The 19,555-nt window shown below is 36.0% G+C and overlaps 1 protein-coding gene across 1 annotated transcript in view; it reads right to left on the bottom strand.

Moving 5' to 3' along the window:
- The window catches only part of agbl1.L (AGBL carboxypeptidase 1 L homeolog), a 264,376-nt gene that overhangs the window by 186,233 nt on the left and 58,588 nt on the right, over nucleotides 1-19,555 (bottom strand). The window contains exons 7-14 of the mRNA XM_018253224.2: nucleotides 16,299-16,507; nucleotides 14,862-15,030; nucleotides 13,960-14,036; nucleotides 11,951-12,067; nucleotides 5,754-6,328; nucleotides 3,480-3,563; nucleotides 3,071-3,160; nucleotides 1,334-1,482 (exon numbers count right to left, since the gene is read on the bottom strand). Coding sequence (XP_018108713.1) covers nucleotides 1,334-1,482; nucleotides 3,071-3,160; nucleotides 3,480-3,563; nucleotides 5,754-6,328; nucleotides 11,951-12,067; nucleotides 13,960-14,036; nucleotides 14,862-15,030; nucleotides 16,299-16,507 — 1,470 coding nt within the window. The remainder of the gene's footprint in view (nucleotides 1-1,333; nucleotides 1,483-3,070; nucleotides 3,161-3,479; nucleotides 3,564-5,753; nucleotides 6,329-11,950; nucleotides 12,068-13,959; nucleotides 14,037-14,861; nucleotides 15,031-16,298; nucleotides 16,508-19,555) is intronic.

The following is a 19,555-nucleotide window of genomic DNA, read 5'->3' on the forward strand; positions in this document are numbered from 1 at the left end:
GCAGATTCGGGGAGATTTAGTCACCTGGCAACTAATCGCCTCTTCTTCGGGGCAAACTTCCCCCTGCCTTCCGCCTGCTATAATGAGAAAACGGCAGCACAATGACACTCATGGTGTTCGATTTCTGAAGTCACTCGAAGTTGCCTCACGAGGAATCTTCAGACGACTTCGGAAATCGAAGCACCGCGAGTGCATTGCCACAGTTGATTTTTCATTTTAGCAGGCGGAAGCCAGGGGAAAGGCAGTTCAGGGATATTGTCACCCGAAGAAGAGGCGATTAGTCACCAGGCGACTAAATCTCCCCGAATCTGCCCTTGTGCCCCTGTCCTAAAGCTAAATACAACTCAGATAAAGCTTAACATCAAGATACTAGGCTACCTATCAAGTGACTTGAAAAATTGGTTCAAGTCACCCAGTAAACCCCCTAATACATATATGATTTTAAACATATGAATCTATCATTACATAAAGCACATGCTCTTTAAGGACATGTAAACCCCCCCCACAAAAATTGAATCTTTAGATACCCGCCACTCTGGTTGTTAAAAGGTTAGGCTGCAGCATCCCCTTTATCGCTTAGAAACCCTTCTACTCCACTATCCTACTCTGCCCCCCACCTCAGGAATTTACTTTGGCTGTTGGTTAATGAGCATGCTCAGTTCTTCTCAGCTCAGATTACTAAACACACCCTTCAGTCTAACAGCCAATGAAGAGATAGCATTACTGGTTCCCATAGAAACTCTAGCTGTCTGATCCTATTTATTTCTCCTAACCACCTCACCTGAGCTCAGTTTAACCATTACAGCGCTCAACCCCAACATAACTTTTTATCAAAGTATGTTGTGCCAGTGTAAACCTGCATTCTGCCTGCATGAATTTTACAGCAAACATGTTCTGTTTGCAGATGTCAGTGTTACTGATGATGTGTCAGAGGAAATATGGCCGCCAGGTAAAATCTGGTTTTTGTTTTAGGAAAATGTGATGGCGCTGGCAAATGGAGGGGTATATGCAGAACAAATGATGAGGCTTGGGTGGGGAAGATGTGCCCAACTTATATACAGGTTAGGAAAATGCAGGCTTTACATGTCCTTTAATATATATTGTATAAGAAGTGCAAGTGATAGATATCTGCTGGTAGATGTACAACACTAAATTGTAGCAAACACTGGGATTCATCTAGCACACCTCTGGGTATTACATGCTGGCAAATAATGCCTGGTGATCCCAGTAGAGGAGCTCCATCATGCATTCGAACCTGCTGTGTAGCGCTGACTGCTTAGCAAACATCACAGTTTGATAGCACTGGCTATCTCCTGCTCCAGTTTGAACTTACCATAATTAAACTGACTGTTCACCTTTTCACAGTTAATGACATTGAAGCGATAAGGAACATTAGCTTTCATTGTACTGACTTCAAAATAGAACCACTGGTGATGCTGGTCAGTGTTAACATCGGCGTTCATAATCAGGTCATATTCAAATCTAGTACAGAAAGAAGAGTGAATAGCAAGCAGAATGTCTTATAGAAACATTCATTAGTTCTTCAGCATTTTTCTTTATGAATTCTATTGTCTGTGCCTCAGTCTGCCTAACCTCACTTTTCTTTCTAAGAATCTTTCAGATTCTCATTAACACATCTTAAGTCTTGCTTCCCTTACCAACTTGTTTGTTAACAGTAAAACCTGGCTCCTTTTTTATAGGCTTTTTTAAAGGGTCATCCCCCCTTTCAATTAGGTCAACACAGTGTCAGGAGACATATTGCATGTATCCCCTTACAGATATCTCAACTCACTCACAGTATGAACTATGCAAAGTCTTTGGAATAATCCAATGTGAGAGTAAAAACAGATATGATTTGCATTAGAGATGGGGGTTAATTCTGTACGGATGTCAATGTTCTATAGCAGTGATCCCCAACCAGTGGCCATTTGGCGAATCTGACACGTTTCGCTTTACGTTTCTCAGTTTTCCCGTTTATAGCATCTGCACATGCCCCATGTCGTGAATTTTCAAAGGGAAAAAGACACTAAAGCTGGCCGTAGATGTTGAGATTTTTAAAAGATACGATCTCATCGTGAGACCACGATTTTCTGGAACGATCGTACGAATTTACCATCAACTAAAAAGACCAATTTGCCATGAAAACAAAGGGGAGCTGCCTGCTTGGCCCTGCAAACATAGATAGATTGCACTGAGACTGACACAGATTTTTTGACCTGGCCGATAAATTTCCTGACAGATGTCGGCCGAAAAATCGTAAGATGTACGATCGTTCGAATCCCACTAACTGCACGATAATTTAGAGGGATTGGTCGGACTTCCCTAAAATCGGTCGTTCAGCAAGAAGTATCGTCGCGTCTATGGGGAGCTTTAGAAGACCAAAGATCCAGAAGATGGCAACCATAAGCTAATACGGCGCCCCTTACAGATGTAGTAGGTAGAGGCTTTTCCTATTGGGGAGGTTTAGTACTCCTTTAAGGCAGGTGCTTCTTTTTTAATTGTAAGGCAAGCTTAAGTTACATAAATACCATGTATCCTGCGAAGCAGAGCCTCCTGTAGGCTGCAAGTCCACATAGGGGCTACTAAATAGCCCATAATCACAACCCCATATTTGGCACCCCCAAGAAATTTTTGCATGCTTATGTTGCTCTCCAAGTTTTGGGGATCCCTGTGCTACAATTAGGCTAGTGGCACATGGAGTGTTTTACCACTACAGCCCTCTGTTGGAGAACAATGTCAGTCACCTCTTTCCACCTATAACCATTCCTAGACTTCTTAGGTAAAGAGCTCTGGCTAATGCCCACATAGTTGTGACAGTTGGGTATCTACGCACACAATGGTATCACTACTGTTCTTTCCCATATCTGCTTCTAACAACCATGTTTTACCCAGCATCGTTGGCAGTAACTATATCAGACATAAGCATAATGGTGCAGCTCAGAGTTAATTCTAACAAAAGATTCAGATGAAAATACAGCACTAGGGTTGCAAACAACATAAACTAGACTGCATTACTCTATGTTAATGTCATTTGCTATGCTTGTGATAATCTGTTGACTGACAGACTTACTCTCGCACTTGTATCACTTTTCGAAGATTTCCTGATTCAAATTTGGAGTAGAATTTCAAACAGTTCTCCTTTTCACAGCTTTCCGAGACACTGAAAAAAGAATAATACTGATCCAGTGATGCTAAAATGACATTTGGCTACTCTGAGGAAACATCAAGAGAGAGAACTTAGTGGCAGGGCTTAGCTATAAAACTCCTACCAATATAATAATTTAGACAAATATTTTTCAACCTATCCAGAAATTAAGAATGGAACATAGGTTACACTCATAAGTGCTTTTGGCATAAGTGTTAATACTTTTCCCATTAAACATCCTTTTTTTAAGGATGAATAGATCTTGTGTTAGTTTCAACAAAGCAGCATACTATTTATAAATGTGTCTATTTCTGTACATTAAAATAAAGATTACCTAGGGCTTTCCAAGTCAAATACAGTACGGTTAAGGAGGTCCACAGGCTTCAAATGGCGCTGGATATCTTCTAATATTTTGTACCTAGAAATGCAATATGAAGAATCTGTGGATAAATTCCAGACAGAGTAGATAAATAGCTGAACCAGAGCATTAATCATTTGAGTCTCCAGGCAGTTCATATCAAGGATGGTTAACTTAGCTTTACCAAAGACATTTTACACGGTGTAACACTAGAATATACTCAGACACAAAATTAGCAGTTCGATACTTCATTCTGTTGACTTTTGGCCAAACCAAGAAGATATTTGGGTAAAAAACAGAGACAATTCATCTATGTTTCATGATTAATGCAGTATGATCTATTAACCAATCTCATGCCAATATTTTGGACTAATATGTAATCCTATTTTTTTTAAAGGGTAGTTTAATGGAGTCTTATCATTCTATTTGTGTAACAGTTACTAAGTATCTAATAGTATGTTAATCCACGATATAAAAATGTTTTTTGGGAAAGATATTTTTGGACTATATAGTGATAGATAAGATACAAGACAGAGTTATATTCATATAAAAATGAAAAAAGTATTTTACAGAAGTCTATTGTTATCCACTTAATCTATTTATGAATATATGCTGATGTCCCCAATTGAGTTTAACACAATTTAGGTAAAATACAATTTTATAGCTATTTATGTAGCACATTGCCTCATGCCTCCTTAAGATAACCACCACAGATTTATGTTGCATTTCAATTGGGTTTAACAGCAGAAGCAGACTGGTTTGTGACAGTATAATGCATTTTTCATTAGCCCGTCTTAAACCAAACATGATAAATTTAAGCTTTGAAGCAGTGAGAAGTGAAGCACACTCCATGGATATGGAGCAATCTAAATTGCATTTACTTTACTGGTGATAAACACATATTTTGAAGGAAATATGTTATAGTGAAAGTAAATTCATCCGAATTAATGACAGGCTTCTTAATCCCTGTCAAATGTCATTATACCTTTGCTCTGCAGCTCTACAGAGATATAGGTTCTCCAGATCTTGGCTACTTTAATCAGACAGTGGCACAGTAGGGTTCCCTTACACACAATGATATTGCATCAACTGAGCTAATCTACTGCTTTTAGCATTCATTTTCATGTGTGTTTGCAGTTCTGACATTTGTACTTTCTTTACCTTGTTACTGGTAGGGGAATCATTTAAAAAAAAGAAGAGTAGAGATTGCCAAGCACTGGTTTAACTATAGAGGAAGCAGACCCTGCTTTCCTTGATTCCCATCTCCTGAGAACAATTAAAACATTTAAAGTCAAGTTATGGCAGGTTTGGAGAGGATACCTATTTGCTCTAGATACGTATGTTTGAAAGTCAATAACAGTAAAATGTAGGGTAAAAACTGATTTTCTGTTCTAGATATGCTTGGAACTATGGCCGAGTGTGATACAATATTTTCACGTGCCTGTAACCTTGTGATCTGCTAAGAGGGGCTGAAAGTTCTTTAAAGATTTTTTAAATTTTGACTCTCTCTTACACTGGATTGTGCAGGAGATGGATGGACATGCAGCTTAGAGGAACCATACACTCCACCCACATGGCATGGAGTACAGTAAAAAATCATCCCCAACTAAAACTGAGCACATATAGCAATTGGAATTCACCACCATCTTCATGACAGTAAGTGGTATTCACTCCCAAGTGCATCTAATTCAGCTATTCCAGACTGGGACATTTTTGTTGCAGGTTTTTTTTTTTATATAACTTTGGTAGTTTGCTAGTTGCTAGTGCCATCTTCTACTTGATGTCATTAAATAAAGACTGGGGTCTTCATCTGGCATAGTAATACGATGAAAGCCAATTAAACTTTCAATATCCTAGGATATCTAAATAGCAGTGCAGTCTCAATGAAATTGCTAACTTTAGGCTTAGATAAGGACAACAAAAGTTGACTAACAGCAGCTGGTCAGCCTTTTAAAAATATGTACTTATAGAGTCTGATATAGAGTCAATGTACTAAAAGCTACTGCAAACATTGCCACATGGAGTTGCAGACACCTGGATGTCATAGGAGGCCTTTCCATGAGAGAGAATCAGTTTTGGCTATTGTGATCAAATAGCTTCTCTTTGTTTCTCTCTGGATCCTGCTAACCACCATGAAGCAATGTGTGCAAAGCCTCTAGAAGTAATTTTAGATCAGACTTTTGCCAAACTAAGGTTTTCTGATTGCAGCACAAATAACATTTCGGGAAAAAATGAATTGAATGGAATCACCTCTGTGATCCAAACTTCTTGTCGGCTAGAGGCTGAGAATAGGATGGGGAACGATGACCCCAAAAATCTGGAAATGCCAATACTTTATAATCTGGAATGGATTTAGTCTTTTCTGCATTAGCCATGTACAAATGAGGCTCATGAAATTGAATATTTCCTTTATGTTGTTCCAAGAGCTGATTTACTATTGCCTGACTTTCTGATTCATCCCAGTTACCCTGTTTTACTTGAAATGGCTTAGCACATTTGCTTGGAAGTGAAGTTGGCTCTGCATATATAGAACTGGCAGAAGGTGAAGCTGATGGATTTTTTGTGTGATTTAATTCACAGCTGGTTTTATTTAAACTGTTGGTAGCTTCAGCTTCCAGTAGATGTAATCGATTGGACTTTGCTTTTAGTATCTCTCTTTCAAAAGGAGTCCTTGAGGGATAGTCTTCCCCATCTATGTGGCAGCTGATCTTCGCAAAACAGCCTTTTATCCAGTGAGCAGCCAGAATATTGTGTGTATTTGCATGTGGCGTGGCAGAAACGTTGCTGGCATTTGGCTTCACTTCTTCATTTTCAGATTCCAGGTCCTGTAAGAAGCCAAAAAGTAAAAATGTAGGTAGCTTATGTAATATTGTAGAAAAGATAGGTAATGTACAGTGTTTCTATGTTGCAAATACTATAAGACTTATCACATGAAAGAAGCCAGCAACAAACATATCCCAACTATAAATGACAAAACAACCACACAAATAACAAGGGAATGTGTTAAAAAAAACAACTTTAAAAAATATATTACAAGATGAATGTACTGTAGTTTATTTATTGGAGGTTTTATTCTTACATTCTCTTAAAGGAGAACTAAAGCTAACTAACGACATAGGCTAGAAATGTTGTACTTGTATTTTTTGGGCTTTTATATCAGCCAAAGACAACCACAGCCCTTTAGCAGTAAAGATCTGTGCCTCCAAAGATGCTCCATTAGCTCCATCTTCTTTTCTACCGACTTCACTGCACATGCTCTGTGCTGCTGCCACTTACTGAGCTTAGGGATAGATGCACAATGTATTGAATGTAAATCAAATAAATGTCACCATATAAGGCTGATTAGTAAATAATTCAGATTAATGGTACATAGCAACTCAGAAACCAGCACAATTAGCATCAGAATTTAATAATTATCACTGTAGCATCAGCTTATATGATAGACAAACCTTATTTTCTGCTTGATGATTTGAGACGGGCCCTAAGCTTCGCTTCTCAACAGCTGCTTAAAGCTCATTGAGCATGTGCGAGTCACTGACAATCCTAACAAAATCCAAGGTGGGAAACTCCTATGACAACTTTGAAGGCCTGGATCATTACTACTATAGAGATGCTGAACCTTTAGGCTGGTTCAGTAAGCTCAGTATATAAAATATGGTATTTCAAGTCATAATCATTTTTAGGGTTTCGTTCTCCTTTAAACTTTGTGCATAACCAGCTCCACCAAATTTCCATAATACCTGAACTCCTTCCACATTTCTCTAGCAGATATGTGTGCTGTAGTGCAAGAGTATGACTTTTTTTTGGGGGGGGGGGCAGAACACAGCCCCATCTTATTGTGGTGTAAAGTAATAAATACAAACCCATGGGAAGTTTTGAGACATAAAGAGGGGGAGAGATTCGTAGATAAATGGATTAATTAATACATTAATTTAATTAATATTAAAACTAAAACATGCTTTAGAAAACAGATGACGTATATTCCATCCTGAAGTTTATCTTTGAATAGAACACAAACAATCCTACATTGATATCCTATGCATGTACTAAATGGGTAATACAAAAACCCACTTTATTCTAGTGATGTCAGATGTAGATCACCTCCCAGATTGAGTCGACTTCTGTGATATTGCAGCCCGTACTGCTGTTTAACACAAGTGTATGATGCTGTTATGGCGAGGAGAAATATTACAGTGCTAGCAGTGTCAAAAATAAAGATTGTTGTAATAAACGATTTGAACAAGTGCATTACTCACTGCCAGAAGAATAATTTAGTAAGAAAAACATCTTTTATATTAAAGATGCGATGTAATATATCATAACTTCTACCACCTGTAAAGCATCTGAAGAAGAAGCTTCTTGTTTTATTAGTTAAGCATCTTTTGGAAAAATGAAGAATACATTTACTGAAAATATACATTGTATTGTATAACTAATATGTTCTCCCATGGGATATACTGGGACACAATTAGGGATAGACTAGTGACTAAACTGATGATCTTGTTATGACACATCCTCGCAACAAGTTTTAATTGAACAATTGCAGATGAACGACAGATGGATCAAAGGGTATTACAGTATATCTAATATAGTACAGTAATTACTATGGGATGATAATCATGCTGTGTAAGGTCACAGGCAATCATTTATGATGGGAAAGCTCATGCTAGGAGATTGCACAGTTCATGAATGTATGTCTTGTCTAAGGTTCCATCAAAATCACTATACTGGGTGACATTTGTTTATACAAACAGATAAAAGAAGGATCTGCCCAACAGAGTTGATAGAAAACACCCACCAATAAGACATAAACATAAAAATAAATAGTATGTCAACTTAAATTCAATATTTTCCATTTTGGTGTTACTGGTCCTTTAACCGAAGCTTTAGCAGCATTAATACAGATTGCGTTTTGCAGAGAAAACATTTTAAAGGCACCAGAGACAACCTTGTTAACCATATGTGGCCTTCAATTGAAAGCAATAGTTTTACTAGCTGAACTGGTAAAAGATTTAAGCTCATGCATTATATTGAGAGACGGTGGTTTAGTCTTCTCCAGGACCATGCCAACATGCCAGTTTGTTATCTTACACTACTAGTGGTGTTTTCCAGGCAAGTATATAAGAAGTCATTTGGAGTAAGGGTGTTTGATTGGCTTCTACTGTTAACTATACACATTGATTATGTTAGGAAACACATTTTTGTTACCATTTTATTTTAAGTATGACAAAGAATATGGTACACAGCAACAAGCAATTATCGATAGTAAATGTGTCATTTTCATATTTGAATTGAGAATGAAAATGGTTCACAATGATCACTCTACCACAAAAAACAAAACTATGCTTCATTACCTCTTAAATCTGTAAAGCATTTGCAAACCCATAACATGCTCAACACTCATTTCCAAAAGGAGGCAAGGGGTAAAGTGCAACAAACACAAGTGCAAAAGCCGTTTTGTTTCTGTGGTTTACACTTGATGCTTTCTTATACAAATCTCTGCAAATGATTTGTTGCTTGATGGGTTCCCTTCCTCTATACAACTAAATGAGCCCTTTGTGCAAAATGAACACAATATAGAAGCTTTGTGTTGCAAATGTATTCTTCCTATTCTTTTCATTTAAAATAAAATCATATTATTACCTTTACCACTCTCCCCCCCCCCACGGTATAGTTTGTTTAGGCAGAGATGATGAGCTCTGTATATACTGCCCCAACCCTTCTCCCAGTGTAAGACTTTTAAAATTAAGAGGAGCTCAGTATACAGAGGGCCTAACTGCAAACTGATAATTCGAATAACTCCTCCTCCCCCAGCGTCTCAGAAGAAGTTGAAAGTAAAACTATTTTCAATTTCAGTCTTTGCCCTGTTTATATAAAAAACAGCTATTTCTTATTTACACCAAAAGGCAAAAAATTAAATACTAGTCACTGAGCATTGGATAAACTGTTACATTACTGCATTGCCACAATCGATACCTCTAGTACAATGGTTTTTATCTTACGTAGCAGAGTGTTGTGTAATGATGGGCGAATTTATTCGCCAGGCGCAAATTCCCGTGATTCGTCGCTGGTGAATAAACTCACGAAACTGGCATGAATATTCCCCGGTGAAAAATTTTCAGCGTCCAAAAAAATGGATGCCAGCGTCCGGTTTTTTGGACGCTGATGCATTTTTGCCGGCGAATGTGTGCCGCCATACAAAAATGGATGCCTGCATCCAAAAATAGACGCTGGTGGCATTTCGCATATTTTTTGCCGTTTCGCAGGAAATTCGCACATTTTCCGGCTAATTTTTCACCCATCACTAGCAATGTACCATGTTAGCCATAGATCAAAACCAAAAAATATAGAATAGGCAATACCGTTTATTAGCTGAGTAGATTAAAAAAAATGTGAGCTTTTGGGAATACTTAGGTCCCTGCTTCAGGCATGGTATACACACACATCTAAAAAAAATAACATTTATACACACTAGCACTGAGTAGTGCAATGTTGAGATGTGACAGTTTCTTCCAGTTTTGTTTCAGTTACTTTAATGATCACAATGGTTTGTGAGTGTCATGGAATTTCAGAATAGGACAAACACACCATTTAAGTAATAGATAGGATGCTAAGGCTATTAGTTGTCAATCTAAAAGGAAACAGTTCCATTTGTAGAAATACCAATTTGTCGAATAGCAGATACTAGATAGCAGTATCAGAAGTATATTTTAGAAACGGAAACAAAACAATATTTTTGATTTCTAACAGAGAACATAGTCTGAATGGCACTATTTTGCAGCAAAAGTATTTTTGCAGCATCTACTTTTTTTGGTCATTTGAATAAATACTGACTCTATTTCAAAAGATTTAGACAAGTATCAGTTTGGATAACTATATACTAAAGCATAATTCGAACTGAATGTGTTAAAGGACCAGTAACAGGACAATGTGGATTGGATTTTCTTCACTTGCGTTTTCTACACAGATGGAGACAAGCTGACATGCTTCCATCTGCTCCTTCATCTTGGTGCACTGATATACCCAGTAAAGCACACGGAGGATTTTGGCATGCTCTGTTTGTGAGCTGACAGGCTGCCCCCAGGCCTGACAGTGCACCAAGAAGAAGGAGTGGAGTTTTGATAAACCAAAGGACAATCTAGCCCAATGGCAGGTCCATACTGGCAATCTGTGGGTTCTGGCAAATGCCAGAGGAGCTGCTGTAAGATGCCATAGCCAGTCACTATTCATTGGGCTGTTTGGGCCTCTTTGTACCTGAAATGCCAAGACCTATTTTGATTCTCAATCCAGACCTGCCCAGTGGTAAATCAAACATATTTTTTCACCAGTCAGAGGATGATCCCCTGACAACTATATTTTGCACACCATCCTTAAGCCAATTCTCTATCCGTGTGTATGTATGCACATTTACTATTGAAAGTAATGCATTTCATATTTGTCAGAGTAAGTTATTCAGTGACACAGAGCAGGAACCTTAGCCAATTAATACCCTCTTCAAGGCTCTAATACTAAAACATTGGTACCCATCGTGATTATAAGACCTGCTTCTAAATTTACAAGGTATTGTTAGAGAATATTCTTTATTTTTTCCACAGTGCCAGTTCTTTCATCACTCATGGGCCAACAAATTAATTTCTTATCTAATGTCTCACTGTGAAAACCCACTATAAATCTTTGTTTCCATATATCAGGCCATAACTAAAAAACATCTAGTCCTCACAAAATCCTAAAATGTGATAAGCCTTATCTCATGTTACAAAGAAAAGATCATTTGTTACTGCCACATGGAAATGGTAGAACCCTTACTGCTTCCATAAAATGTAAGAAGTTAAGTAAAGCCTGGTGCTGGCTTTGGCAGTTCATTCTGGCGTAGTTAGGTTTGTCTTGTTTTTAAGACACATTGAGCTAAGTGAAGTCATAACTGCTGGATAAAGTAGTCAAAGGAAATTGGCTTCCCTATTTTCCCAACCATAACAGACACGTGGGTACTCTGGCATAATAATCTGAAACATGTAAGAGCATTGTCAGGTTTTTACAGGCAGCTAATTTTACTTTGTTGTTAAACTTCTGTCCTTCCAGTGAGGGTTATTCTCTGGTAGTCTGGATTCTTTTCTGTAGTCTAGACTAAAATTGTTGTTTCTAATACACCCTGTTGCTTGCCCACCACGCATGGATTCTTTTCTGTAGTCTAGACTAAAATTGTTGTTTCTATTACACCCTGTTGCTTGCCCACCACGCATGGATTCTTTTCTGTAGTCTAGACTAAAATTGTTGTTTCTAATACACCCTGTTGCTTGCCCACCACGCATATATGCCTCTATCATGTGCACTGTCCTTATAAGCTATATTAATGTTTTTGTTTTTTCCTGTTGGCTGTGACTCATACAAAAACATGTTATGTTTTTGTAAAAATATTTATATTCACAAATAAAAGTTATATATCCCACCTGTAAATCGAGGAAGCGCTCAGGGAAGAAAATCTTATATTGTTCAAGTTCCTGATCATCTTGATCTGCTTTAGGCCTTGACTTTAATTTATTCAGATCAGTTTCCAAGTCATCATCCTACATAACAGGGAGGGGGAAAAAAGATGTTGTAAAAATTATAAAACTTTTAACATGACTTTGCTGTGTAAACATTTTTATATTGGATCTTAAAACTTTAATAAGCCCACGGCTCCCTTTTCTCAGAGCCTGCATCTCTATTTATTGGATGCCTCTTTATTTTCCAATACATTGGCTCCTTTCTGCCAGTGTCAATTCTATTTCATTTGCAGTGCACAAGCTAAATTGAAAAATACAAAGACGTTATGTTCTTTAAAATGTGCTACATTCACAGCGGCACAGAAAATAAAAGTTAGGAGTAAATGTCAAGTGACACGGAGGTCATGCTGTACCAGGATTTGATATAACATGGAGTAATGGCCTACCTTTGCAAGTATTAGGAGTTGCTAAAATAAAATTAGAACAATATGGAAATATTAAAGGATGGCTAAAGCCAATAAAGGATTATGTTAGAAATGCTGCACCAGAACAGAATGGATGGACCAGCTCAGTGTTATAGCAGTTCTCTTGAAGTGACGATTCATGCTTCTAAAACTGATCCATTTGCTCCATATGTTTTTGATCTGTGAAAAGGCACACTATACATTTTTTTTTAAAAATTTGGTGTGTTGTAGGTTCTAACTGAGTATGTACAGTATGTTTAGGTGCCCAGTGTTGCTTTCAGCAGGGGGATATAACAAAAAATCTACAATTTTATGGCACGGCTATGAAGTCATAATTCATAATTTATAAAAAGTATAATTTTGGTCTCAGTCGCTTAACGTCACTTGTAGCCACACAGGAAAGGAATTGGAGTACTCAGGCTATTGCAACAACAACAAACCACAATCAAGCAACAATAGTAAGGGGTACGCCTGTACTATTTTCAGTACTAATATCATGAAAACTAAAAGAAATAAATATGTAAATTGTAAGTTTTCAATTTTTAGGATAGTTCCCGTTTAACTTTGCTGGTCTAGATTTTGTCTATGCTGGATATTTGGTAAAGGGGAAAATAGGATGAAACTCTGCACACCGGATAGTAGAGTAAAAGCCAAAAAAATTTATTAATCCATTTTAAAAGCACGCTGCATGGTAGCTTGACGCGTTTCGGGCATAGCTGCACTTAATCATATGCTGGATATAAGAACATACATTTATCAAATAGAGAACGTAATGCTCACTACAAACTTCTCCATATTCTATTAATCCTTATGTGATTTTATGAAGTGTATTTTTAATCTGTATTAATAAAACAGCACCTTGTACTTGATACCAACTAAGATATAATTAATTCTTATTGTAAGCAGAATAATCCTATTGGGAATAATTAATGTTAAAATATTTTTTTAGTAGACTTCAGTATGGAGGATCCAAATTATGGCAAGATCCCATATCTGGAAAACCCAAGGTCCCAAGCATTCTGGAAAACAGGTCCCATACCTGTATGTCTCTGTATGTATAAATACTGTAAAGGTATTTCTAAAAAAATTAAATGTAAGAATTTACAGAAAACAGCATCAGTTTGTTATTTTGCTATGCTCGTCGCTGTTGATTTTTCCTCTGTAGAAAAAAATCAGCTTTCACAAACAATAGTGAGTGCTGATCCTAATATATGTATGTATATATATATATATATATATATATATATATATTTATTACACACACACATATGTGTGTATGTGTGTTTGTTTGTGTGTGTAATATATATATATATATATATATATATATATATATATATATATATATATATATATATATATATATATATATATATATATATATATGTGTGTGTATATCATTGTTTAGAATTGTAGTTTCTTTCATTTAACATGTCAAAGTAGTACAATTTGCATCACATGTTTCTTTCTGTTGAATTTTATATTTAGTCAACCTTCCACAAAAATACATACTTCTTCTTCTTTGTTGACTAAGACCTCATTTCCATTGATCCCTTCCATTTCTGTTTCTTCGTCATCTTCAGATTCATCTAAAAAAAAGTTAGAACACATTTGAAAAACTAGGAAATATCACTGATAAGTAGTGATGAGTGACTGATCTGTTATGTTTTGTCAACATTTTGCGAAACAATGACATTTTACTGAATTTACCCGTTGGAGTCTATGGGGGTCATTTTCGCGGTGAAACTTGGTGAAAATTTTCACTCATCACTACTGATTAGCATTGTTCTTTATGTGCTTAAAGCATGTGTTTTTAATATATCTTTTCATTTATCATATGAAAGGGTGCCAATTTTCTTACCTTAGCTAAACAATTCTACAAGCAGAGAACAGTTGTATTGTAACTAATAACTGCATATTTTTGTTGTACCCTACATTAAAATATATTGAATGGCTCATTTGAGGCAGACACGATCAGCTATATTCAAATACCTTTGTTTACAATTCAAGAGATAATGTAAATAGGTTGTTTCCCTTAAAAATCTTCAAAAGCCCACCATAAATTCCAAGAGGCTGGATAAGAGCCCAAGGGTTCCCAGTCTAATTAGAGAAATTAGCATCAATAGCATAAATGCTTACATGATCAAATTACCTAAGAGCCATACCAAAATGTTACCCTTCAAATATTTTTACTCTGTTCAACTTCTAGAAATAGAAGCAGCTGCTTTGAAGTGCAGAATAATATTCTGAAGCCTCTTCTTACTTGGCAACCTACACACTTGCTTCTGATTTTTCTTCTGCAGTGGCAAGGTCCGTAAATACATTAATAATGCTTTCTGCATGAAGACTTTGTTTATCATCTGTACTTGTACCCATGTAACATATAAATTTGTTTTTAGATAAAATCGACTTACCTTCCTGTGTATATGATTTTGGAGAAGCTTTCTCTGTCATTCCAGGTACATGAAATGTATAGGAACTGTTTAAATTGCACAATGGCAGAGGACATTTTGGACAACACTTTCTCAAAACTTGAATTGCAGCACTCACTAAACAGTCCAAGCTTTTGCACTGCAGACATTCCTAAAAGGGAAACATACAATATGAGACTATTAAAAAATACTTTAGTATTTTAGGAGGGAAGAAAACATTGTCACAAATAGCAGAATAGCCCAGAATAAATACATAGTGGACAATAGGTAAGATAAGACAGAAGTTAGGGAAGTAGAGATGATGCTTGTTTAGTGAAATATAAGAGCAGGGGAATATTCAATTGTATAGGAGATTAACAGGAAGGTAGAATATAGAATAAAGAGAGAGGTTGAACTTGGCATGAAAGCACTACATATTATCTAACTTACCTAAGAAATTAGAAATAGGAAAGAAAAATGGTAACAAATACTTACAAATAACTGTTGCCAAGAAGGGTTGTGGGAGGTAGAAAAAAAATCAAATAGCTTTAAGGAGCCCTAGCACAGCGATTCAAAGCTGTGGTGCCCAATTGTTGTGAAACTGTAAATCCACAGAAAGGCCAAAATGATAGATTTGACAGGTGAAGAACTGCCGACTGGACATTACATAATGTTGATGGCCCTATGGCAGGGGGCAGATGCCCAATAGGGAAACTATATTGGAATAAACTGATGGCACAGTTAATTCTGCATGTGAAAGTAAAAGCTAAAAATAATCATTGGCATATCTGAACTACTGTGTTATCTGAGCCTCTGTGCAGTCTAAAGTAATCAGTTTGTTCAGTGAAACCGTTGATCTCCAGTCATTCCTTTTTCAAGCAATTTCCCTACTCCCTTAATTTAAATCACAAGTTCATTATAAATAGTGATGACAGGAAATGTACCATGTTCCTATATATCACCGATACAATCCATCCCAAACTCAAGAGAAGACAGTGTAATGAATTGTAATCTAATAGACTGGACAGGTATTAATTGTGCCCACAAAAACTCTACATTGAGCTGTCAATGTAATAAAAAAAAGATAAAATATAAAAAGGTCTGTGCTGTTCATAGTATTTTACCCTATACATGCTATGTTTCCGTTGAAAACACCAAATAATGGAATTTTTGCTGTATTTTTTTATTCAAGCACTGTATAGAACAAGCAAAAAAAACATGTTCCTGCCAACATATCATAGAGAGAATTTAAAGGAAAAAACGAAATCTTAGCAAATGTCTGAGAACATGAAGGCTGTTAAGGAGATTTCAAAGTGTCTTGCTGCTGTCAAATGGCTAAGAACTTCAGACAAAGAAAAGGTCAATGTACAGGGAAAAAAATGCCTTACAAGCACTGCTACAAAAGAATCAGGTGATATTAAATCCTAATGCTCCATTTACTTGTGTCGTAGAGAAGACAATTTCCATTCCCCTGGCCTGCCGGAAGGCTTCTCTACCAGAGCGGACATTGGTTATGTGTTTCAGGCAACGTATAAGACCTCTCCGAATATGTATATAGTGGTTAGATGAATCACAAAGATGCCAGTCTTTGTAGAACTGCAGGAGACCATTCACATAACCCCTGCTGACAGCTCTTCTTCCATTCGATTCTAGGGGGAAAAGTAGAATCTATAATGTTTCTAGTTTAAGGTTAGTTTTTGTAAGCAACTATATGCAAGATTATAGCATGCTATTTGACTGAATAAGATCTTTAAACAGGCCTTAAAAACAAGCAATTAACAATTTAATTTTAATGTAATAACTGGCTAATCAAGAACATTACACTGTAAAATGAAATTTATTTCTGCTTGTTTATGCAATTTTTTTTGCCATTTGCATTTTCACAAAATTATCGCTTAGCTCTATTGTTCAGGGAGGACACTTCTTTGGAATTAAGTAATAAAGCTGCTAAAATTCCTTTTCGGCTCCAAGTAGGCAAAGATGTCCAATATTAGTTCTCATATATTGATGGCCATATTACACGGATGTAGCAGATACTACCACAAACAGATAAGTCAGTGTGTGTTGAATCAAAGTGTTTATTTTAGCATATCTGTACCTGATACCAACTAAGGTATAAATAATCATTATTGGAGGCAAAACAATCCTATTGGGTTTATTTAGGGGATTATTTATTAAAACGTTTTTTTTCTGGTTGGGATTTTTGGGGAAAAAGTGTTAATTTTTCGTGGAAAAAAAATTCACATTTTTGGAGATTTATTATACCCCAATGCTGCAAAAAGTCAGAATCCAAAAATCCCCCATCTCAAACGTGTCGAAGTCATGTATAAGTCAGTGAGAGATGTTCCCATCCCAATTTTAAGATATCTTGGGTTTAGCCCAATGATAAAAAAAATTCAGTTTTCGGGCAAAACCCGAAATAATAGATCAATTTGGGATTTTCGTTCAATTTTGTTAATTTTTTCCAAATCTGATTTATTCGAGTTATTTTAATTATAAAACCAGGGATGGGAGTTGGTCAAGCTTCTTTTATTTGAAAAATTAGATAAAATATAATTTTAGTAAATAACCCCCTATATGTTTAAATGATTTTTTAGTAGACAAACAATGGTGATTCAAATTAGCCCTTATCTGAAAAATTCCACGTCCAGAGCATTCTGGATAACAGGTCCCATACTTGTACTAGTGATGAGTGAATATGTGGTTTCGCTTTGCTGAGAAATTGTGGGGAAACACACAGTCAACGAGCATTTTATTCACAGTCACGTTTTTGCAGCAACTTTTTTCTCAGCATCTTTTTCTTGTGCTAAATATATTGGATGGGTGTTTTTTCAGTGCCACTTTTTTTTTTTTCTTGGCAACGTTCTCCATTTTTTTTTTCACACCAACTTTTTTTTGAGGAATTATATATATATATATATATATATATATATATATATATATATATATATATATTCTCCTTCGTACAACTTAGTATACCTTGCTCATGTTCTCAGTACAACCCAAATTAAAGTAGCAACACAAACTTTTGTAAAACACAGGATTTTTTACAGGCTTTATCATTTTGCTGTGTATTATACAAACATTTTTAAACTAATTTTGAAATGCAACACACCAAAGGATTGTTGTTTCCGCAATTTTTTTCTGCGCTATTGGATATGATAAATACTTCATATTTTTTATGTTTCTGCATATATCACATCACTGCAGGCACAAAATTAACATGCATGATGCATGAGGAAGAAATTATGAATATGCAATTAACATTAAAGCACTAGGCACAGATATTCATTGCTAATATACATTGCTTTATCTTGTTTTTGAATGAGCAGACTTCTCAAGCATTACATCTGGTATATCATGATATAGCCGTGTTTAGTTCATATTATCCAGTTTAGATCCACATTTGTTTTAGGTTATTGTAGCAGATTTTATCTACATTTGCCATTGGTGTTGACACATAGTGGAGGTATGGAATAAGCAGAGTAACCCTATAACTATGCCTCAAGGTAATGATAGCTGTGATTGAGGGAAACCTATGTTGAACATACAATATACAGTGTGCTGTATGACATTATCTCCAAACAATTAATTTATTTATTGATATACATAAGAAGTCATCTTATCCTAATGAATCCATCTGTTTGGTATGTGCAACACTTTCATTCCTCTAACGGTGGCTGCCTAATTTATAAACATCTTGTCCCTAGTTCAAGTTTCAAGGTCAAATATCAGGTTCCCAAACAAAGATTTTCAGCATGACATCAACCTGAGGAAAGATTGCCCAGTTTGAAATCACCATAGATGAATTCAATAATTAGGTGTTATCAACAGAAATTGTAAAACCCATGCCTTGAGCACTAATCTTATAATTCTAAATACAGAATGTTAAAGTGCAGAATATAATGTTAGACGTTTTCAATAAAACAGCATTGGAAATTCTCTGGATATATCTCTGTAGATACAATGTCATGTACTTATTTCAGGATGAAAACCTTGTAACAGTAAAGGAAGCTTAATAATACTTGACAAAAATAAGAAAACTTGATGATGTAAGAGTATATTTTATTTTATGCTCCTCTGGATTTATAAATACCGCAACGTGTAGGAGTAGACAAATGGACCCTCTTTGTTTTTTGCTACTGTGCCCATTCACTTCTAGTTATACCACTCATGACTGTCCATTAGATCTTCCTCAAAGTCTTATTTCTTTCTTATTTTGTTTGTAATTCCCCTCCACTCATTTCCCTCCTGGACTGTAATGTCTGCATTTTTTTGAAATTATTTTTTATCCTCCTTTTTTTTCTTCCCTCTTTCTCAATTTTCTTTTCATGCTATTAATTATGTTACTGAAAAAACAAATGTACATACACGATTTGTACCTTTGTACCACTACACCCCTACAATGTAAGTGTTCCTTCTGTCAAGGATATTCATATTAAATGTGCAAAGTCACATTGTATTTCTATTAAACCAAATAAGTACATACATATTCAATATGTATAAGTATATACTCTTTGTTTAAAAAATATAAGCAGTTTTCTGATAGAAGTAGGGATATAATGCAAGTGAACCCCTTTTCAAAGTAACTCCCCGTTATGTGCATTGTTTTCATTTTGCAAAAAAAGGTACTGCAATTACACTATGATTGAATTGGAAAAAGCATCCATAGCTAGTGATTGGCACTGCAGAGTAGG

This window comes from Xenopus laevis, chromosome 3L, assembly GCF_017654675.1.
Source record: "Xenopus laevis strain J_2021 chromosome 3L, Xenopus_laevis_v10.1, whole genome shotgun sequence".
Taxonomy (NCBI): Eukaryota; Metazoa; Chordata; class Amphibia; order Anura; family Pipidae; genus Xenopus; species Xenopus laevis.